This window comes from Seriola lalandi, unplaced genomic scaffold, assembly GCF_002814215.2.
Source record: "Seriola lalandi dorsalis isolate HSWRI2012SDOR001 ecotype SW California unplaced genomic scaffold, Sedor1 jcf7180002054563, whole genome shotgun sequence".
Classification (NCBI taxonomy): Eukaryota; Metazoa; Chordata; class Actinopteri; order Carangiformes; family Carangidae; genus Seriola; species Seriola lalandi.
Genome location: NW_019525116.1, coordinates 2381964 through 2404886, shown reverse-complemented (window position 1 = coordinate 2404886; position 22923 = coordinate 2381964). Strand labels below are relative to the sequence as shown.

Sequence of the window (22923 nt, the reverse complement as noted above, 5' to 3'; positions counted from 1 at the left end):
TTCTGAAGAGAAAAGAATGTCAGAGACTTTACTGATGGCTGGAGATTACTGGCAGATGAAAAAACCATGACGTCCAATGAAAGATATAATGAAAAATACAAAATATCACTTTTGTTAAGCAAATTTCAACTATTGGTTACATTGCCTATGACATGAACTAGTTCATCAACCAACATGGGACTCAGGCCCATGAGCCTGAGATTTAGAGCGTATGATTGTTTTTCATTGTGCATATATTAAAACCTCCATCTCCCACCATGGGCCTTGAACCAACGACTCTCAGAAAAATAACCTTTGATAATCTTTAGCAAGTGCCTGCACCATGGATACGGAGACTAAATTGCACTATTCTGTTTATTAAGCTAACATTTAACCAAGCACACAAGCTGGGCTATGCAACATAACACCTGGATCATGTGATGAAGCACATCCATGCCTAGAGGGCCTTGCGAGTTGTACTTACATGTACCCTCTCAGAAATGAAGATGCTTTGCAGCTTGTTTCCCATTCTTGTGCAGATCCTTCTAAAATCTACATCGCCCAACGTGGGGCTCGAACCCACGACCCTGAGATTAAGAGTCTCATGCTCTACCGACTGAGCTAGCCGGGCCTGTGAGCCAGAAAAATACATCATCTAAAAACGAAAAACATTGCTTATAAAACACATATTTCAGGACACAAAGGTATGCTTTAGTCAGGAAACTCTACAGAGGATTTTCCCTAATTCTGAAGAGAAAAGAATGTCAGAGACTGATGGCTGGGACTTACAAGCATATGAACAAAGCATGATTTTCAAGCTGTTTTATAATGTATATTCCAAAATACAAAATGTCACCTTTGTTAAGAAAATATCAACATTTCGTTACATTGCCTATGACCCGAACCAGTTCATCACCCAACATGGGACTCAAACCCATGACCCTGAGATTAAGAGCGTGTGATTTCTGTTATTGTGCGTCTCTTAAAACCACCAAATCCCACCAGGGGTCTTGAAACAACAACTCTCAGAAGAAGAGCCTTTGTCAATTTTCAGCAAGTGCCTGCACCATGGATACGGAGACTAAATTGCACTGCTCTATTTATTACGCTAACATTTAACCAAGCACACAAGCTGGGCTATGCAGCATAACACCTGGATCATGTGATGAAGCACATCCATGCCTAGAGGGCCTTGCGAGTTGTACTTACATGTACCCTCTCAGAAATGAAGATGCTTTGCAGCTTGTTTCCCATTCTTGTGCAGATCCTTCTAAAATCTACATCGCCCAACGTGGGGCTCGAACCCACGACCCTGAGATTAAGAGTCTCATGCTCTACCGACTGAGCTAGCCGGGCCTGTGAGCCAGAAAAATACATCATCTAAAAACGAAAAACATTGCTTATAAAACACATATTTCAAGACACAAAGGTATGCTTTAGTCAGGAAACTCTACAGAAGATTTTCCCTAATTCTGAAGAGAAAAGAATGTCAGAGACTTTACTGATGGCTGGAGATTACTGGCAGATGAAAAAACCATGACGTTCAATGAAAGATATAATGAAAAATACAAAATATCACTTTTGTTAAGCAAATTTCAACTATTGGTTACATTGCCTATGACATGAACTAGTTCATCAACCAACATGGGACTCAAGCCCATGAGCCTGAGATTTAGAGCGTATGATTATTTTTCATTATGCATATATTAAAACCTCCATCTCCCACCAGGGTTCTTGAACCAACCACTCTCAGAAGAAGAGCCTTTGTCAATTTTCCACAAGTGCCTACAACATGGATACAGAGACTAAATTGCACTGCTCTATTTATTACGCTAACATTTAACCAAGCACACAAGCTGGGCTATGCAGCATAACACCTGTATAAATGTGATGAAGCACATCCATGCCTAGAGGGCCTTGCGAGTTGTACTTACATGTACCCTCTCAGAAATGAAGATGCTTTGCAGCTTGTTTCCCATTCTTGTGCAGATCCTTCTAAAATCTACATCGCCCAACGTGGGACTCAAACCCGTGACCCTGAGATTAAGAGCGTGTGATTTCTGTTATTGTGCGTCTCTTAAAACCACCAAATCCCACCAGGGGTCTTGAAACAATAACTCTCAGAAGAAGAGCCTTTGTCAATTTTCAGCAAGTGCCTGCACCATGGATACGGAGACTAAATTGCACTGCTCTATTTATTACGCTAACATGTAACCAAGCACACAAGCTGGGCTACGCAACATAACACCTGGATCATGTGATGAAGCACATCCATGCCTAGAGGGCCTTGCGAGTTGTACTTACATGTACCCTCTCAGGAATGAAGATGCTTTGCAGCTTGTTTCCCATTCTTGTGCAGATCCTTCTAAAAGCTACATCGCCCAACGTGGGGCTCGAACCCACGACCCTGAGATTAAGAGTCTCATGCTCTACCGACTGAGCTAGCCGGGCCTGTGAGCCAGAAAAATACATCATCTAAAAACGAAAAACATTGCTTATAAAACACATATTTCAGGACACAAAGGTATGCTTTAGTCAGGAAAATCTACAGAAGATTTTCCCTAATTCTGAAGAGAAAAGAATGTCAGAGACTTTACTGATGGCTGGAGATTACTGGCAGATGAACAAACCATGACGTTCAATGAAAGATATAATGAAAAATACAAAATATGACTTTTGTTAAGAAAATTTCAACAATTGGTTACATTGCCTATGACATGAACTAGTTCATCAACCAACATGGGACTCAAGCCCATGAGCCTGAGATTTAGAGCGTATGATTGTTTTTCATTGTGCATATATTAAAACCTCCATCTCCCACCATGGGCCTTGAACCAACGACTCTCAGAAGAATAGCCTTTGATAATCTTTAGCAAGTTCCTACACCATGGATACGGAGAGTAAATTGCACTGCTCTATTTATTACGCTAATATTTAACCAAGCACACAAGCTGGGCTATGCAGCATAACACCTGGATCATGTGATGAAGCACATACATGCCTAGAGGGCCTTGCGAGTTGTACTTACATGTACCCTCTCAGAAATGAAGATGCTTTTCAGCTTGTTTCTTGTGCAGATCCTTCTAAAATCTACATCACCCAACGTGGAGCTCGAAACCACGACCCTGAGATTAAGAGTCTCATGCTCTACCGACTGAGCTAGCCGGGCTTTTAAATTAGCAAAATACATCATGTCAAAACCAAAACCACTGCAAACAAAAACAAATTTCAGGACACAAAGGAATGCTTTAATCAGGAATATCTGCAGAAGATTATCCCTAACTCTGAAGAGAAAAGAATGTCAGAAAATTGTAACATCAAATTTCGACCAATAGATGTCACCACTTCTATAGTCAAAACTTTATCCACTAGGTGTTTATTCCCATGATCATTTGTACTACCTGTTATCCGATGTGATAGTGAGTGCAAAGTTGCTTTTTTTGCAGCAAGTGAATATCAGCTGCATGCTCCATCTGGTCATTGGACCTAGGTTCGTTTCTAAAATTATGTTTGGCACTAATTTGTCCAAACCTTTAGCCCAGTGAGGATGTTGGCTAAATTTAATGTAGGTAAAAAATTGCATGAATTTAGATTGAACCATGTGCATCCATGAATGCAAAGGGTTGTCCTGATCAAATAAATGCATTCCAAGGTGCAGGTGCATACAAAAACACACAATACAAATTAAACTTTATCTTTTTGTAGCATATTTATTCATCAATATCCCATTGTTTTCATATATCATATGAAGCAGGAAGACGACGAGTCTGAGAGAAGCATTTTTTATAGAGTTGAGATAATTACTGAATGGAAGTAGGTGTCAACAGAGTATTGTTATACATATTGTGAAAATATTAGGTTGTCATGATGCAGTGTCTTCATTTTTGTAGCTTCACTCACAGTGCTGGATTTGTCTAAACATACCAGGGATCGTTTAATGACAGACACGCAATAATGAACAACAGAGTCCATTCATTACCCATATTAAGTGTCTTTCTTTTGTAAAAAGGTCACATTTCCTTGTTCCATGCACGTTGAAGTCAAACAGGTTTGACACTAATTCAAAGAAATGTCCTACCCATGATTAGGAAGGATTTAGCATTGTTACAACTTTCACCATGTGTTTATTAATATGTTTGTTGTACTTCAGGTTTATATTGAGAAAGACGCAGCAATCCCAGTTTGTTGTGTTGACCTGTTTGATGAGAGATCATACACAAATTTTATTTTAAAAATCCAAAAGTCCCAAACAGCTGCAGTTCATATCGGAACTGTTACAAAATGCATACCAGTTCTCCATATTTAAAGAGGAGACTATTTATAGCTGTCAGAGTCAATTAATTAAGTACAATCTAATTGAACTGTAATTAAATCTTATTCCAAGGTTTTGGTTATTTAACTGTCATCTCCTCACAATAAAATACCAGAGGTCTTATTGTTGAGTATCTGATCTCTGAAGCTGTATGCCTGTTAGAAGAAGCTTGTGCATAAACACCTACTTATATTTATTTAAATTTACACTTATCAACTCTGTGTCTATCAATTAAAATGTCTAGAAACTGAGTGGATCAGTTTTCATGCTAATATACCAATTTTATAATTTTATGATAAATCTCCTGGAACAACCTAACTAAAATTTGCACAAGCTAAGAAAAAGTTTCCTCTTCATTTATAATTTAAAAATTGATGCATAATTTCAGCCTCATGTATGCATAAGAATAATTTTAACAATGACTTTACAGATTTTAAATTGAAGAAGAAAATGTATGTACTGGAATCACGACAGGAAAAGGCAAAGAAAAAGTAAGACTGATGCATCCAACTCGACACTGACACTCAAATCATCACACCAGACACTTACAGTACCTTTTACCTGCTTCTAAGTGCTTTACTGTTCATAGATAATTTCAAAGTAAAAGAGCAGCTATGAAGTGTAATCAGGGCTGGAGCACGGGGAGCCAAAAGAGGACGGAGTAGCAACAGAGGCCAGGTGATGGAGAATACGGGGGAAGGAATGGAGGATGGAGGTCTTTTGGTGCAGAGGACCTGAATCCAGGGCTTGAGAGGGAAAAGGGATGATGGGAAGAATCAGAGTCTAAATGCAGACAGGCTGGTCGGTGAATGAGGAGTGGAGGGTGAAGCGGGCAGCAGCTTGGGAGGAGAAGGGTGTGGGATCTGGCTCTGGCGTTCTGGGACACAGAGGGAAAAATAGGTGTAAGCATAAAGGTTTCAGGAACATGTATTCAAAAACAACAAGTTGCAGCGTGCTTGTACCACTATGTTTGCTGAACAAACAAATGATGAGTGGAGGAAATGCTGGAGTATTTGTACTGTGGTTGATGAGGCAATGGCATGCAGGTGTGGTAGGCTACTCTCTAGAACCAGGTAGGGGAAACCACACTGAAAACACCTAACACACACAGGGGGTGGAGGCACAAGGGAACACAGGGAGAGCACAGAGATTGATTTAGAATTGTAGTTGCTTTATTCAAGATAATATGATAGAATTTGATCCTTGTGCACGCTTTCTTTCATTTGTAGAAATATAACCACTCAGCTGTAACTACTCACACCTGACGTAAGCAAAAGATTAAATACTTTCAAATGGAACCTGCTGACTGCTTCTCCTGCTTTGCTCATATTTCTAAAGTCAAGTCCAGTGTAATCCTAGAACACATACATGTGTGAAAAAATACATTGCTATCATGTAATTACATTTTAATTTTTTAAGTTTATGTGATCATTTGAAGAAAGTCCCCATAGGCTCCTATAATGACTTTAATATTTATAATTTTAGCCTGTTATTTTTCTGCACCAGATGCTTTGAGGGTGGAACATAATCATGGAGTGTGAATTTAAAGGAGAACCCAACCCTTTTTTTAAGAATTCACATTTCTTATTTCTGTGCCCCAGAACAGCAGCGCTATCCATAAAAGTTAAAAACCAAAGGGAAAACCTTAAAATGTGCAATATCATCCCAATTTGCTCTCTAACAACGAATGGGGCTCTGACACTGTGTAATTTCTTACACCAAAATACGTGTTTCAAGGGAAGGGTTGGAATTGGCATGTGGAAAATAGCAGGAAATGAATAAAAGTCATCCTGGACGGCAGAACTGGTAATCAACAAAGTCTGGCACGTGTGGTGTATGTAATGCCTGATTTTGGGTTGTTGGACTGTAGTCTCCTGGCCACCAGTCTGACCACTGACCTCTAGGCCCAGACTTGGCTGAGTCTTTTGTAGGATAGCATGAATAACAGCAGCATAAGAAAAGTAAACTGGGGAACAAACAAACATAGAAAGTTTTCATACCTGAGGCAATATCGGAAGTCAGGTGAACAGGAAATGGAGCGTGCTGGGAGTAACCCACAGACTTTTTATAAAAATGGACGTAGTACCCGGGGGTGAAAAGTGAAGCCAATGCTGAAGTGCCTTAATGTGCAATATCACATATTTGAGGTGCTGGTAGTGATTAAGAACATGTAGCTTTACTTTTTAAATGTCAGCTTTGGTGGTTGTGCTGTAAAAGTACAATATAAGATCTGGCCAGAAGTTTTGTTTTAAAATGTTCAAAAAATTAATTAACACTATAAACAGTGTGTGAAGCAGCCACAGGGATGTCATGATCAAGACCGTCATCTGTTGTATTTCAGAGTTATCTACTGAAATTAGCATACTCACCAGCCATCCCCGATCTGTCCCGTATTGTAATACCACTTTGTGAAACTAGACGCTGTGTGAGTCAGTAGGGCGTCAAGTCTGCCCTCAGTCCCACGAAGAAGAACAACTTCCGGCAGCGCTATAAGTTAGCATCACAGAAGCGGGAGTGGCTGAACCTCCTAAAAGGCATATTCATCTGCATCCAGAAGGACCGCTCCCGACAAGAAACCACGTTCAACGGCAAAGAAAAGAAGCAACACGAGTAAATCTCGGTGTGGCTTTCCACCGCTGGAGACGGCTCCTGAGAGTAAAGAGATGTGGTTTGATGCCGAGCTCGCAACTTTCCTGTTAGCCTGGTGAGTAACATCAACATTAGCTCTTTAGCTAAAAGTATAATCAGTACAACGACTGACAAACCGTACCGACAAACATTTCAGGTGGTGATATTGACGTTGTCGACAGACGTTTTAGCGGTTTCTAGGATTGTGTCTGTTGCTCTCGGCTGTTGTACAGCTAGTGACGTCAGTAACTTTAGGCTCATCTTTAACTGATGACTAACTTGAGATGGTATGGACCCAGTAGACCGAGTGAATACACGTCGATCGGTTCACTATGTTGTAACCACTTTACATTACTGTTAGGAGATCAGCCATGATTGAAACCGCCTCTACCTGTCTCACCAACGGCAGAGAGTCCAGACACAGTGAGCAAGGTCTAGGTGAGTAACATGCTGTCATTCACTTTTAAAAGTAAGATTTGTCTATACCACTGTGATTAAATCAGACCCACAGTGTATACATGTTCATATTGCTGATTCTCAATAATTAAAAAGTATTCAGATCCTATTTTTAAACTTGAATTTAAATTCTACTTGTAACCTCAGTGTCGCACACTTGCAAGAATTTTGATCATCAAGATTTACAGTTTTGTGCTTTGTATGTGTACACAGAAGTTGACAGAAGCTCTTCCTCTTTCGGTGTCTTTGTGTTGCCTCACCACTAATGTGTTTTTTTATTTGTATACATACGTGTATTTCTTCACATTTACACCACTGATGTGTTTTTTTATTTGTATACATACGTGTATTTCTTCACATTTATAATTTATTCATAAAGTCTTGTTTTTATTACAGTATATACTAAATAAGGTTTAAATGCATGATTGGTATGTATTATTTTCTGAAGTCTTTGGAATGCTTCAAAAACATTTCATAGTCAAAAGAGGAGCTGCATAACATGTTTTTATTTTTCCTTTTGTGTTTTCAAAGGGATGGCAGAATCCACCTTAGGCCGGAACCACACCTTTGCAGTTCCCCGAAAGCAAGAAATGGTAAGTCATGTGCATGGTGATTAAACTACAAAATGTTAAGATGAGTTAAAATGATTCTGTTAACATTTATTTGGAGGTCGTCGTCATAATCACTAATGCATCAGAAAACGTGGATGTGATTATTAATATATATTTATGTGGCTTGAATATTATAATTAAAATACTTGTTGGGAAATTTGCTGTCTATGATTTGCTATGAGAAATTGCTCAATAATAACTCTTAACTTACTGACCAAAGCTACACAACTCTAAAAACAACCTCAATGTGCTGATGGATTTTACTGTAATTTACAGTTCAGGTCTCTTGTAATGTGTTTCAAATCACCCTCAATAATACACTGCAAACAAGTTTTGCATTTGTAAAAAGAAGAATTTGTTTATAAAACCGAATAAAAGACCAGTGGTGATGTAACACACAGACTGTGAAAGACACAGTGCTTTGTGTAAAACTTTGTGCTCAAAGTTCCGACCCAGTGTGTGACACTGAAGTTACAAGTAGAATTTTGAGCCTATTTTTACAGCTGAATCTAACTGGACAATGACAGTCCAATCAGAGGGCAGGTGTTTTTAAAAAAAATTATATTCTGTTTATTACATTTAAGTTGTCGTCATCATCACGAATGCATCAGAAAACAACGTGGTAGTGATTATTAATATTTGGCTTGAATATTACAATTAAAATACTTGTTTGGAAACTTGCTGTCTTGGATTTGTTAAGGAACTTATTGTGACATAGTGATGGAGTAATGAGGAACTACTCAGTAACAACTGTTTATCACTTCACTGACCAAAGCTCTACAAATAGTAAACTACCAGTAAAACCACAACCATTTAAATGTAAGGTTTAACATAGCATGCTTTATGCTGAGAGATGTGTATTAGCTAGCAGCAGATGTTTTTAAAAACAACACTGTTGTTAGCTGTAGCTATATGTATATAGGCTCAAAGTAGGGTCGAAATGATTTTGAGCTTGTAAAGTGATGTTAACAAGTAATTCCAATGTTTGTAGTTGTATGTGTTGAGGTTGAACAAAGACACTGTAAAAGAAGAAATGGATTTGTCAACATCTGTGTCAGTACACAGAGCAGAAAACTGTAAAACTCTCATCAAAAGTTCCCACAGCAAGTGACACTAAAGTTACAAAGATCAAAATTTGTACTTGTTAGTGTCACACACTGGGAATGTTGCACAATGGGTTTTACATTTTTCTCCTCTTTATCTCTGTAGAGACATCCACAAAAGCATTTCTTCTTTCCCTGTGTCTTTGTTTAACCTCACCACTGATCATTTGTTCAGATTTGATTCACACTGTCTTAACAAGTACAAATCTCTTTGCCACAAGCACAATTGTTTCACATACGCAAACTTGAATTTCTCATGCAGATTTATTTTACAGGTTAACAAAGGTTGAACTACAAACATTGGAATTATGTGTAAACATTACTTTACAAGCTCAAAATCATTTGTCAGGGGCTAAACTTTGAACTAGTTCTTAAGTGTGAACTGGTACAACACTGAGCATAGATTTATAGTAATTACTGTAAAAGCAAATCCCAATATATTGTATATGCATCACATGTGTCTATATCATTGAAGTTAGGCTCAATGTCTTCCTTTTAACTTAAGTGTCAAGTTAGTTTGCAATGTGGGCAAACAACATGTAGCTTTACCTTTAAATGTCAGCTTTGGTGGCTGAGCTAGAAAGGTGCAATGTGTAAGATCTGGCCAGAACTTTAGTTTTTAAAAAATGAATTAACACTATCAACAGTGTGTGAAGGAGCCACAGTGATGAAGTCATGACCAAGACCTCCATCTGTTGTATTTCAGAGTTATCTACTGAAATGAGCATGCTCACCAGCCAGCCCTGACCTGTTCCGTGTTGTAATACCACTCTCTGGCGCTAGATGCTGTGAGTCAGTGGAGCGTCTAGTCCGCCCTCAGTCCCACGAAGAAGAGCAGCTTCCTGCAGAGCTTGAAGTTAGAAACGCAAAGATGGCTAAAGCGCCCAGAAAGCGATCTTCATCTGCATCCCGATGAACCGCTCCCGACAAGAAACCGTCGACAAATAAAAGAAGCAAAACACGAGTAAATCTCAATGTGGCCTCCCACTGCAGGAGAGAGTAAAGAGATGCGGTTTGATGCCGAGCTGCAACTTTTCTTTTAGACTGGTGAGTAACTTTTAATGTTAGCTCTTTTATCGAAAAGTATCACTAGTACAATGAATGACAAACTGTACCGACAAACTTTTCAATTGGCATAAATGTATGATATTGATGTTGTTTGCAGACGTTTCAGTGGTTTAGTAGAATTTTGCCTTTTCCTGCCGGCTGCTGTACAGCTAGTTACGTCAGAAACTTTAGGCTTATTTTATAAAATTCTATCATTCACTTTTACAAGTCAGACACTTGTCTATACCACTGATTATATCAGACCCACAGTGTATACATGTTCATACTGCTGATTGATAATAATGAATATAACATATATTTATATAGTACTGTGTTTATTTTTGCATATTCATATCCATCCTTACTATTTACTATACACACACAACAGACCTAACCTGTTTGAATATAAAGAACTTGTATGATCTAAACAAATTTTCCTGTCACATGTTTGTCTGTATCAGAACCAGAATTCCAGTCCAGTCATCACCAGTGATGGACCAGCACCTGCTTTATCTTCTGCGGCTGGCTTCATCAATCATCAACAACCACATTACAGTAACACCTTGGAGTATTATCCCTGCACAGAACAGATATTGCCTATACTGTGATCTTTTGCACATCCTGCTAAGCAGGAGTTTTGTTAACAGTTTTGTACATAGTTAGATGGGGGCGAACAGGTGAAATGTTGCCCCCTATGGAGGTGCAGCAAGTAGCACAGTCTTACACATTACACATTTTTAAAACGGGTCTAGAGAGGATCTCTACTGATTTCAAACATGCCTCTACTGTTTTTAACACCAACACTTAATGTCAACATTTATTGGTCATCTGAGTCTTTTCAAAAGTCCAGTGCTATTTGTTATAATACAATTCAAAGTCTTGATGTAGATTTTCTGTTACTGGGGCCACTGATGCAATGATGCTGGGTCAACATAGGTTCCCACCTGTCCCCAAGTGTCTGTCTGGGTGCTAAACCACTGGCTGGGAGTTTGGTTCTGCGTGATCTCCCCATCCTCTCCTTCATCACTGGATGCTGCCTCATCGTCCTCCTCTGAGCTGTTTTTTCCATTGCTGTCTCCCCTCTGGCGAGATGGTACTTCCTCTTTCTTGCTTGTGTGACAGCAACGGCAGACCCTCAGCTTCTTAGTGGGATGAATGTGGTCTATCACTTCTCTCGTCTTGGAGCATGAATTGCAGACCAAAAAGCCACATTTTCGGCAGTGGTGTCGACGGTTGGCCACGGTGAACCTGCTGAAGCAGCGCATGCATTTGTAGGCGGCGGCGTCCGGGATCCAGGAGACAGCAAATGCGGGGCTAGGTTGGCAGCTGCCGCCCTTCAGCAGCCTGGACCGGCAGTCTTCAATGTGATGCATCCAGGCTTGTTTCTCGTCGTATGAAGGGGCCGACACAAAAAAGGACTTGCGTGGTGTACGGATCAGCCACTGGTTCGTCAGGCGCTCACTATCCTGCAAGTCCTGCAGCTGGATGTCCTCTGAAATCACAGTGAAGATGGAATATTCATAACAATGTAAAAAAAGATATGGATACTCTGGCATAGTTGGCGAGCTTCTCCACCAAGCAAAAGTTATTCACAGCTAAAATGATAAACTTTTTCAGTCTCTTTAGCCCCCAACACTCAGATTTGCATGTTTTCCTAAATGGTTTTAGAAGATCTGCCTCTGAAACTGTTGCCACCCTACCAATACAATGGAGGCAAATGGAATTTGTGGTGCTCAAGCAATTAAACACTAGATTAAAAAAAAATGCAAAAGTAACTGGCATTTCCAGAAATAACAATCTACAGACATATGCACTATACTATACTATATACTATAGAGTTCTGATTAGCTAGAGGAGAAGAAGATGAGTTGCTCACCTAGAGGGAATATATTCTGTTTTTTGTGCCAGCGGCCGTTGAGAATGATGCTGCCGTACACCAGCACATCATTGAAGAGGAAGAAGACCTTTGGCTCGGCCTTCCGACGACCCTGCTTTAGCAGCTGACCCTCTCCCATCAGAACGCGACCCGGCGTGGACAGGAGCCCCCGTGATAGACCAAATGAACTCTCCAATGCCTGGATACGCTCACGGTTCTCCCTCTGAAATATTAGCTGGTCCATCGTGGTAGACATCTGTGACATGAATAAGGTGCCTAGAGCTGCAGCAGGAGGAATTTATAGGCCTTGTTTCCTTGTGATGTCATTGGATTTTTCAAGTTATAATGATGACGAACATGTTATACAGGAAATGAAAGAGGAGGAGGATATTTTATTTTATTTTTTTTATTTTTTTAAAGTGACAGATCAACAGTTATTATGCACTTTTGAAGGAACATTTATTTAAGTACAATTTTGAGGAACTTTTTATTCCACTACATGTATTTAACAGATACAGTTACTAGTTTAATATTTAAATTATGAATTTTAGATAGTGATATTTGATGACTTGTTAAATTATAATATTCATCTGATTTTATTTGGAGATCAGTTTGAGTCTTTTGATACAATATGTGAATAAATGTAAACAGTAATAAGATAAGGAGCTCTCAGCCCCTTTTTATTTTGTTGGAGTAGCAGTTACAGTAATAAAAGGTTGTAAAAAAAAGCCTCTGGCTTAAAGCATACAAGACATTTTTATAGATTAAACACTCAACTGCATATAAAACAGTTAAAAGTAGCTACAACTTCTTCAATAATAACATACGAATTATGCTTTCACCATTTGTTTTCTTACTAATACTTCTGTAATTTTAACATGTGTAACACTTTGAATGCAACACTGGTGATTGTAATGGATAACTTTTATTGAGTGTTATTGTTACTTTTACTAAATGAAATGACTGCACTTCATGTTGAACATGAAATTATGTAGAATAATTGTAGTAACTTTGACACCTTCCAAAATTCAATAAAAAAGTCAATAATTGACAATAGTATCAACTTTTCTGTGATTATTATCCATAATTTGTGTCCGTCTTCTATCTGTTTGATAGTTTTTTTTTTTATGTTCAGTCTAGTAGGGAGTTTGTTGAGAAAAGTATGTGCACAGTAAAATCTGTTTAAAAAAAAAAATAAGATGGAGAATCATCAACTTGCTTCATGCTTTCAACTCATGTTAGTCACTCAAACACAACGCCTGTCAAACATTCTGTTGTGTGTCTGTGGAATAATTGATAAGCCCCATTCATTCTAACAAAACACAGGCACCAGCTACATAAACCAACCAGATATAAACAACATTCTTCCGGTCATCAAAAGGGCGGGGGAAAGAGGTTTCTGCATTTTGAGGAAATGCATTTAAAGTTTGGGGAATTTCCTGAGATTAAAATCACAGCATATCATTCTTTTTTTTTTTTTAAACAAAATTTTATTAAAGCTACTTAATATGTATAATACTGGAGCTTAGTCAATTAAGTAGCCTATGGTACAAGTATACTTAGCCTTTGTGAGACAAAGTATATTTTTACAAACCATCTCTAGAATAAACAGAAAATTTAAGGGAATAGTTTTGGTGTTTTGGGAAAATAAACTGAGAAAATTCACTTTCTAGCTGAGAGCTGGATAAGATCTCACTCATACATAGACACAGATGGTCATGATTTGTTTTTCTTTGCCTCAGTTTTATTTATAGTTTTTCCATTTTGTCTGCAGGTCTTATCTCTCTCTCTCTCTCTCTGTTATTCTGTCATGTCACCGTTTCATGAACTGTACGCGAGCAGGAGCAAAGAAAACAAAACAAAATGATAAGGAACTAAAGAGCAGTTTCAAACTGGTCTGACTAGATACTCCAGTAGCAGGATGGACTTTCATGTCCATTTCCCTCGTGTGTTTCCAGACAGCACAGAGTATAAGGTGCTTTCCATCTTTTAATGAATGGATTACTGCCTCTTTTGAAAAAGTCATTTAAATTGATCATAAAATGGTTCTTTAAAGTATATTATTACTGAGAACTGATCCATTACATTAGTAGAACGTAGGGCAAGGAGGATTTAGTACCGATATAGTCAAGGTAAATGAAACAAGAGGACAGGAACAATAGGGATGTTATGTGTGTGTACTGGGATGTACGTTTATTTTGTTTTGATTTTTATTGTCATGTGATTTATTAGATAATCTGCATATTTGTTTATGTTACAAATTATATTAATACAAATATTTTCAAAGTGAAAATTCTACTTTCAGCATCAGTACAATTATGGCAAGAAAAAGTACGTTTCCTCTAAATTTGAGATGGGCTTTGAACAGATCAGAGAAATGTGACAATAAAACGTAAGCTTCTATTTAGTTTAAAGAAAAATGGTTTAAAAATATCTTGTCCAAGCCAGACTTAAGGTTTTCCTTAATTTGGCTTGGACAAGAGCATCTTACTCTCCAGTACATTACATTTGAATCTTGTCTAATAGACCTCTTCTTTATTCAGATAGAATCTTGATGAATCAAAGCTCAATGGTTTGGCCTTCATCTGGAGCCAAGCAGGAATAAGGGCGTTGAAAAAGCATTTTGTAGAAGTGTTCAAACATCATACAAGTTCTCATTGTAGCACCATCTAGTGGTTAAATCAGAACAAACAAACAGCAAAAGAAATTCCAGTATAATTTTCAACATGAAATAGTTGGTTAGAAAACCCTGTAAGTCTTGTCCATGTGATGGTAGCGTGTTTCAGTTATAAATCCTAAATGCTCCTTTTTCAAAAGCAGCGCACCGACATAGTCGCCTCGCTCTTCGTTAAGTTAGATCTTGCACTTTTCTGCCACAGGACATTTTAGCATGAACACAACCCCACAAGTATCACATCCCTCTGCACTGAAGGTCTGCCCCGATTAGGGATGCCTGAATTCTTCAATGCAGGTAGTGTTATTGTAATGCAGCACACAACCAACAAGGAGAATTCAGTACTTCAGGACGACTTTTCAAATCTGAAGGGTTTCTGAACAAATATCTTTCATCAAAGTTTGAATATGATGGATTTAATTTTGCCTGACGGGGGTGAGAAACTAGAAGTGAACACATAAATCTATATAAGATAAAATAAGATCCTCTGATCTTAACTCAAAATCTTTGCCAGAGGAGTAAATTGTTGTTATTTAAAAATGATGCACTCTGGACTGGAACTGCATTGTGTAAATGATGGTGGCTGGTTAGCTCATAGTCGTATGCTCATGTTCAACAGGGACATCTAGTGGTCAAAACTTGTCTGCGCACCTCCTTCAGTAAGTAAATGTCGGTGTAATTCATCCATGTTCACAGATGGGGCCTTATAAAAGAGCACACAGTAGAATTTTATTCATCTTTATTTAATTTCATCACACTACTCTACAGGCTGAAAACGACAGGATTAGAGACAATTCTGTGGGTTGATGCAGGCAGGTTTATTCCTCTTACTCACATATCTGCTCACATCTTTATCCCCACATCTCTCTCTTTTACATTTCTGTAACAACATTGGGAAATGTTCCCTCATGCTTTTAATGCAAAGACAAAGTTGAGCTCAAAAGGTGATAATGCAAGTTAAAGAAAAGACAAGTTGTGATGAAGTTGTCGTGGTTCATTGTGTCTAATAGGGGATCGGTCCATAGTAGGCGGTGTAGGCGGCGATGATTCCATCCGTGTCCATCATGTTCTCACAAGCCAGGTTGGCCTCGCACACTTCTCTCAGGCTGAGTGGAGAGAGGAAACGGTTAGGACACGACCGGACTGTGCCGATCTGGTGCTGGTATGTGCATGTGCCTGTCCACTGCAGCTTATAGCTGACGTGAGAGCAGAAGATGTGTGAAATACCTCTCCAGCTGGGTCAGGGACAACTCTGCAGCAGCTCTCTTCTGTCTCACCACAGTGGACGCATGCTCCCTCTCCACAAACAAACCTGCACATCATGCACATTTAACATGAATATATAGATATAGAAGAAGCCTATCAATCTGGGCCTGCTGATAAAAGTTTTGTGGAATCCAAATGTTGCAAATACAATATGTATTCATAGAGTGAAATATATATTCAAATTGTGTTTGTTATTATGATTATTATTATTATTTATCTAAGAAGCGACTGAAAACTTCTGAAAAAGTCTCTTAGGGAATAATCCACTTTAATATTCATCTTTGAGTCAAATGTGTCGTAATTGATTTAATGAACTGAAGCAGGAAAAAAAGCACAAAATGCACCAAACTGTCAAAATCCTAATGTTGAATCATGAGCTTACCTTCCTGAGCAGGTTGGTCACCGGCAGGCTGGGAGCCAGTGTCTGTCAAACATGAAGGGAAAAATACGAATAATAATAATGATTCATTTCATTTATTTGATTATTTATAGTTGAGTATGTGTCACTCCTTCAAGTGATGCTTTTCTGAGAGTTTCTGGAAGTTGAAATCATAATAATAATAATAATAATATAATAATAATATTAGACTGTTGTTTTAATAAAGAGCTTTTCTAACATGCTAACATAGAGCATTCTGCTGTGTAGCTCTTACCTGAAGTCAGGCAGATGACAGCCAGGGAGCAGAGAAGCAGGATGGCCAAAGTCTTCATCTTTCAGCTTCTTTCTTCACCGTCTGCAGTATCAAGCAGCAAGTCAGACTGGAGACTTCGAGGGCTCTGTCACTCTCTTCTCTCCCTCTCTTTTCTCTTACACATATATACATAGATGCACACTCGGTTTATTTTTTAGATGCGGCCCTCACTGTGACGTGGATATGTGATTGGTTAGGGAATCATGTATCACACACCCACACAGACACGGAAATACACACGTCCACAAAAATCATGTATACAAAAACACATTTTGAAGATATATGCATGTTTGCACTCACTTACTCAAGTAAATGCACAGAGGAAGAATGTGGACTCTCTGCTTCCAAAAGGTGGGTATTAGTTTTAAAGCACAGGTGATGAGAAACTAGCCAACAGGAAGTGTCCTCCATTGAAAATTATTTTGCACCTTGTTGAGTGAAGCTGCAGCTGAGAAACCAGGATCATTGTTTGCAGCTCAGTTTTTTCTTTTGCACCTTAAAAAAGCAGTTTTCTCTATAAAGATGAAAGTAAACTGGGGGGAAAAATGCGTAAACACAAATAAGAGACACAGAATGATGTAACTTAGCTGCAAAATGAAATGACTCCATCACCAGACGACTCGCTTGCAGATTTTGTGATAACGATAAATCATTTGCTGAAATGTTAGAGATGCAATGCCAGCTGGCAGCCTGGAGAGGTCAGAGTTTCAGCGCTTGCCCACACACTTTTACATTTGGGTCACAAAGTCCATGTGGCAGAGAAAACCATGTAATACAACTGAAACCACCGTCCCACATTATGTGACATGATTTTAATCAGAGGGTTTCCCCTTTTATTACACACCGCAGTGATTTCCTACATAAAGGAAAGAAGAGAGATTTAGAAACAAACCAACTCAAGTGTTTGAAGATTTGTAGAAGGGTAATTTGAAATGTGGAAAGATATTTTTACCAAGGCAAGTGGGTGGTTTGCCAATAAAGCCTCATAGAGTGACTGAAACGTGTCATTTAATTTTAATTAAAACACAATTTTCCACAAGAAAAGTGTTTTTGAATGTTTGATCATGTTAAAAACATCTAATCCTTTTGCATTTTGTTGTTTTGTTAGAAAGAGAACATTTCTGTTAATGTTGTACATCAGATTATATACAACAGATTACCATAGTTACATTTCCAAAACCAGTCCTTTGAACTTCCTTAATTTATGATATGAAAATGTCTTCCAAAGATTTTCCCTTCTCTTGCTCTTCTTGTTGCTTTTTTTGACTGGATATTTAGACTCTGGTTCTGGTTCTGAAAGAATTATGAGCTGTAATTTCACTGTCTGGGTCAATCTTGGTGCCTTGTCTCGTCTAAAGGATCGACTTCAAGGATTCAACCTCAGGGCAATTTTAATTGTACACATTTGTGGCCTTGTGGCAACACAGAAAAACAAACATCCAATATGACTTTGTCTCTTTAGGCCTGTGCCATGTTACAGAGTGCTGACTTGTCTTTGTGTCTGTGACTGTCTGCAGCAGCGAGGATACTGACACACAGATGTGATGTGTGGTGCACTGCACAGATTCCTCCTGAGATTACAAGAAACCAGATCTTGACTACACATATTTAAATCAGCAGCGTTCGTGCGCTTCCAGTAATAAAAGTACGTGTCCTTGTTCAACCCCTCAACAAGCCAGTGGTTGGAAGTACCTGATTACATTTACTCACTGTACTTAAGTACAGTTGTGAATACTTGTAGTTTACTTGGATTTTTCCATTTCATGCCACCTTATACTTCTACTCCACTATATTTAAGAACCAAATAAAATACGGTTTACCCCACTAACGCCATTTAACTTTTATTCTTCGCAGATGGTTTCATTTAAAAAACTTTTCAAATAACTAAAACTACAAAAACTAACTTTAGAGAAAAATCCAAACAATAAAGCAGATGTTTGTTTTTTTTTCTTTCCTCTCCCATGAATGATCTCACCACCCCTCAGATTTATCCCATGACCGTTTGGAGGGATCCAGCCTTGAGGTTGTGACCCACTGGACTGTTGCATCAGTATTAACAGTCTAATCAAGTCATATTCAACACATCAGTCACAGGAGACATTTTAAGATATGCAGCTGCAACAGCGACTTGTTGGTGAGTCATCTGCAAACCAATTTTCTGAATGAAGTCATACCTTAAATATTTCCACCTACCCGCTCTCACAAGTCTTTATGTTAACCTCCTACTTTAAAATAAATCAGAAAAATACATTTGTTTCACTTGTCTACACCTTCGACACTGCTCTCGGTCTACCTGTTCAAACACATGCACAGTTACAATAAGCCCTGTCATCTTGAGTAGTCACAAAAACTGGACCAGTGCTATCATTTGTCACACATTGCAAACACTGGCACTGAATCCCAAATGTTCTCACATACCTTTATGGCAAACAAATGGCATAAACAGGATTAAGACAAAACCCAGTGAAAGGGAATTTTATTTTTTCCAAAGCAATTGAAATAATCACTGACAGCAGTGCTGGCCTGGATAAGTAGGCGGATAAAGTAAGAAATGGTTAGTGGATAGTGAGCAAAACACTTCATTCAAGCAGATCACTTGAAGCTCTTAAATGCTGGGAAGGTGTGATAATAGTGGATAAAAGTTATCCTGAGATTACACAAGAGATGGACCATGAATTTCTACATGGGTATAATGATGGGTTGTCATGAGATTTGAGCCACACTCGGGTACCTCAGTGTGTGTGTGTGTGTGTGTGTGTTTTTCAGGCCACAAAAACAGCCACATAAATTATACAAAAGTTGTGTCATGTGGAACATAGAAATATGTGTTAATATCTAGATGAGGACGATGATAAATCTGTGTTCGACGGGCTGATACTTTGAGTTTAGTATCGACGAGTCACAGCTGGTCTCTGGGGTTGAGTCTGAGGAGTCTGGGAGCCAAAGTATCTCTGGTAGGCCTGCTGATAGCCATGGTGATAGGCGTAGAAGCGGCAGGGAGAGTAGTCCTCGCAGGTCTCTGCACGCCTCTCTGCTGGAGACTTTATCGTCCTGGACACGAGGGAGGGAGGGGGAGGGGGAGGGGGAGGCAGAGATAGTTAGAGGGAGAAGGAAGAGATTTGTAATCAGAAACAGATACTGGCTTGTGTCTTAGTTTTTTATTTTTGCATTTGCATTTCCTGTGTGTTTGTGTCAATTTCAAGCATATGTAAATGTTTAATGTTCTAATCACGCTTTGTCTTAAAATAAATCTTTGATCTTAAAATATCACATGTTCTTCCCGGCTTCTGAAGATATGTGGTTCTCCGTATGTGCGAGATAAAGGGCGGGTTACGTGCCCTGCATGCATGTCTGTGGTCGTGTGTTTTACCTCATTAAGTTGTAATGGTTGAAGCCGAAGCCGTTCCCTCTGGGTGGGTTGTGTATGTGGCCCCTCTGTGGCGTGAAGAATGAGTTGGCACGGTTTGGAGGGACAAACAAATCTGCAACCAGAAAACTTTACTAGACAAAAATCCATATTTTAATCGTGCCAGGCGTGCTCTCAATGCAACTGATCTGGGTCAGGTGAAATAAAGGATGGGGGGTATGTTAGTGCAGGTTGAAAATGATGATTAAATACATAGTACTAGAGCAGGCTGTGTCATGTCTGTTAGAACTGCATGCATGTTTTTCCATGAACGAGAGACAACGTTTAATCACCTTCAATGGATTCTGTGCTTTCATGAGAGTCTACGGGAAAAACATGGAATCGGGTTAATCATCAACGATGAATCACTGTCTAATTCGGATGTATTTCAGGACATGAATAGATAATGACTGCTGAATGATAGCAAAGTGAAAACTTCAGGGAGGATCTGTACCATAGCAGACGCAGAGAGAGACCGCTGCACACAGTGCCAGAAACTGAAGGAGGCTCCTCATCCTGGGGCTTGTTGATCTGCCTGCCTGCTGGGGGAGAGGAGAAAGGTGTTTTCAGTGAGTCATGTCAGCACCAAAAATAATAGTTAGATAGAAAAAGAGGGTGAAAAAGGAGAGAAAAAGGAAAGAGGGGGAGAGAGAGAAATTGGCTCAGATGTTGAATCTGTGGGTAAACAGGAAAGAACCACAGGCAGGGATAGATGGCTGAAAGTCTCTATGTCTGTGCTCGTGGTTTTGTACATGCAGTCACATAAACACCCGATGCACACTATCCTATAGATATACATCTGTATGTGCCTGAAGGTTGCTGCAGGATTTCTGTACAAACCGAAGTTATATTCATGAGTCCAGACACTGAGATAAACAAGTGTCCGAAAGGTCTTTTCTGTGCACGAGACTGAAGTCGGGTCAGCCGGTTCACAAACACCATTCAGCAGCTGGAACCTCGGTGTGTAGGAGAGAAGAGCTGTCTAGCTGACAACTAATGGAGGCCAAATACACTTAATGCAGGGAGATAGACTGTAATTATAAAGATGGAGGATTTCTATATGACTCAACATACACAGTCATAGTGCGCATGTGTACATACAGCACACACACGTGTACGTACATGCCCTCAATCTCATGCATAAGTGACCTACGGTAAGGTGTGCAACACCTGTACAAACAGCGAGGCCAGATGTCTGTACACACACACACACACACACACACACACACACACTGTATTTGCATGCCTGCAGTGCAGACAAGCCTTCATCCTCATCCTCTCATCTACTGTTTGTGGGATTTGGACAGAACTCCTTCTCACCGTCAATGGCAGCTTTCATTATACATAAACACACACACAAGTCAGTGACATGCTCACACACACACACACACACACATGGAGCACTCTCAACATCATGCCCCTCGGGCATTTTTTTGGCTTCAGTCGAACCCAGACTTGCAGCAGGCACAGAGACAGCAAGCCTGGGGCCCAAAGTTCAAAAAGAAAAACTTCCAAAGACTGGCAAGCACAGCTAGACAAGTATGTGTGTGTGTGTGTGTGTGTGTGTGTGTGTGTGTGTGTGTGTGTGTGTGTGTGTGTCAGGTGCTGACAACAGTGTCTACAGAGTTTTATGCCCATCTGAGTCTTTGTAGGGGTCCTGGTGGGTTCATAGCTTTCCTCCTGGAGACAGAATGTGCCCACCTCACTGGAAAAAGAACCTCTGGCATGATGCTGACAGTGCACAGAGCCAAACCAAGGCTACATACTAAATACTCTTTACACGCACAGTATGCATAAACTATAGGCCTACTATACTTTTAGGATGGCAGCATTATATTAAAACATTTTAAACATGCATCTTCAACATCACAGAATAAAGAAAATGAGCAGTTTCAGTTCACATAGTTTAAATATTTTAAAGTTTAAGCTTCGGTTGGTTTAAAATATGTAAACTACTTCTATTTTCCATTGGTTTTAAAGGTTAATTTGCTTTAATGTACTTACCGTGAAAGATATTAATGGAGAAAGAAGTCTTGGAAAAATACCTATCTGTGTATTTTCTCCCGAGGAATATTTCCTAATTCCTGACAGCAAGCCTTTTATACTCACCTCTTTCCCCCCACCCTTTCATTTTCAACCCACCGACCCCCCCACCCCCGCATCCTCCTCCCCTTAGCCCTCGCCCTCTCTCCTCCCTCCTCTTTCTATCAGTCCTCTTTTCCACCATTTAATCAGACCGTGGGTATTAGCTCACTCTCTCCCCAACTCCCACGCCTGCACCGAAAAGTACAGTACTGAAGGTGACGGAGAGGCGAGGAGCAGGGGAGAAAAACAAGCAGGGTGTAAACAGAGAGACAGAGAGGAAGGTGAGGGAAGGCTGGCACATCTAACCTGCCTCATAGCGGCTACATGATAATATTTGCTACTGTTTGCCAGCGTGATATGAAAAGAACAGCCACCTTACAGACACAGTATGGACTCTCTCCACCTTTTGGCCCCCATGTGTCTCTGAGAGAATGGGGGGGGGGGACCATGTTCTGCAGTAATCGATAGTTTTAACTCCTCCTGTGGACACCTATACGCGGAGGCTGCTGTTGGAACAAGATAATGAATTACAATAAAGTACGACATGATTATAATAATATAAAAACGTCTTCATAGGAGAAGTTCTAAATGACAAATCTTTTTTTTTGTTTAGCTGTACATTTAAAAAAGAAAAAAGAAAAGTTGTGTCCTTATGTGTTTTACTACTAGCGAGGCATCATGTTGGGACACCACACTGACCATGTCTTTAAAGGGAGAGAGATTTTGGGCAAAATTTGGGAAAATCTCCCTTTAATTTTGGAAGCTGTGGTCTGACATACTGTAGGTCA

General features: G+C 39.4%; 3 protein-coding genes, 1 long non-coding RNA gene and 4 other non-coding genes across 9 annotated transcripts; 1 reads left to right on the top strand and 7 right to left on the bottom strand.

Annotated features, from left to right (window-relative positions):
* Positions 1 to 537: 537 nt before the first annotated feature.
* On the bottom strand, positions 538 to 610 carry trnak-cuu (transfer RNA lysine (anticodon CUU)). The gene has a single exon. It is a non-coding gene; the product is annotated as a tRNA-Lys (tRNA).
* Positions 611 to 1262: 652 nt separating this feature from the next.
* On the bottom strand, positions 1263 to 1335 carry trnak-cuu (transfer RNA lysine (anticodon CUU)). The gene has a single exon. It is a non-coding gene; the product is annotated as a tRNA-Lys (tRNA).
* A 1022-nt stretch (positions 1336 to 2357) lies between these two features.
* On the bottom strand, positions 2358 to 2430 carry trnak-cuu (transfer RNA lysine (anticodon CUU)). The gene has a single exon. It is a non-coding gene; the product is annotated as a tRNA-Lys (tRNA).
* A 645-nt stretch (positions 2431 to 3075) lies between these two features.
* Positions 3076 to 3148, bottom strand: trnak-cuu (transfer RNA lysine (anticodon CUU)). The gene has a single exon. It is a non-coding gene; the product is annotated as a tRNA-Lys (tRNA).
* A 3768-nt stretch (positions 3149 to 6916) lies between these two features.
* Positions 6917 to 13071, top strand: LOC147818558 (uncharacterized). The gene is made up of 5 exons (XR_015437872.1): positions 6917 to 6995; positions 7281 to 7357; positions 7907 to 7968; positions 9796 to 10136; positions 10598 to 13071. It is a non-coding gene; the product is annotated as an uncharacterized LOC147818558 (long non-coding RNA).
* LOC111662453 (pleckstrin homology domain-containing family F member 2-like) lies at positions 10455 to 12275 on the bottom strand. The gene is made up of 2 exons (XM_023416313.2): positions 12013 to 12275; positions 10455 to 11628 (listed from the first exon to the last, which is right to left on the bottom strand). Exons 1-2 carry the CDS (start codon positions 12266 to 12268, stop codon positions 11033 to 11035), a joined length of 852 nt encoding a protein of 283 aa, XP_023272081.2. The 5' UTR covers positions 12269 to 12275; the 3' UTR covers positions 10455 to 11032.
* Positions 13072 to 15408: 2337 nt separating the features above from the next.
* On the bottom strand, positions 15409 to 16856 carry bglap (bone gamma-carboxyglutamate (gla) protein). The gene is made up of 4 exons (XM_023416412.2): positions 16606 to 16856; positions 16335 to 16376; positions 15914 to 15998; positions 15409 to 15792 (listed from the first exon to the last, which is right to left on the bottom strand). The coding sequence occupies exons 1-4, from the start codon at positions 16661 to 16663 to the stop codon at positions 15690 to 15692; spliced, it is 288 nt and encodes a 95-aa protein (XP_023272180.1). The 5' UTR covers positions 16664 to 16856; the 3' UTR covers positions 15409 to 15689.
* A 2236-nt stretch (positions 16857 to 19092) lies between these two features.
* On the bottom strand, positions 19093 to 22153 carry mgp (matrix Gla protein). 2 transcript variants are annotated; one of them, XM_023416410.2, is made up of 5 exons: positions 22055 to 22153; positions 20505 to 20589; positions 20344 to 20373; positions 20015 to 20126; positions 19093 to 19695 (listed from the first exon to the last, which is right to left on the bottom strand). In XM_023416410.2, exons 2-5 carry the CDS (start codon positions 20563 to 20565, stop codon positions 19530 to 19532), a joined length of 369 nt encoding a protein of 122 aa, XP_023272178.1. In that variant the 5' UTR covers positions 20566 to 20589; positions 22055 to 22153; the 3' UTR covers positions 19093 to 19529. The 2 variants fall into 2 exon arrangements, with proteins under 2 accessions (XP_023272178.1, XP_023272179.1); XM_023416411.2 differs by having other exon boundaries at positions 20505 to 20592; positions 22055 to 22151.
* Positions 22154 to 22923: the final 770 nt, after the last annotated feature.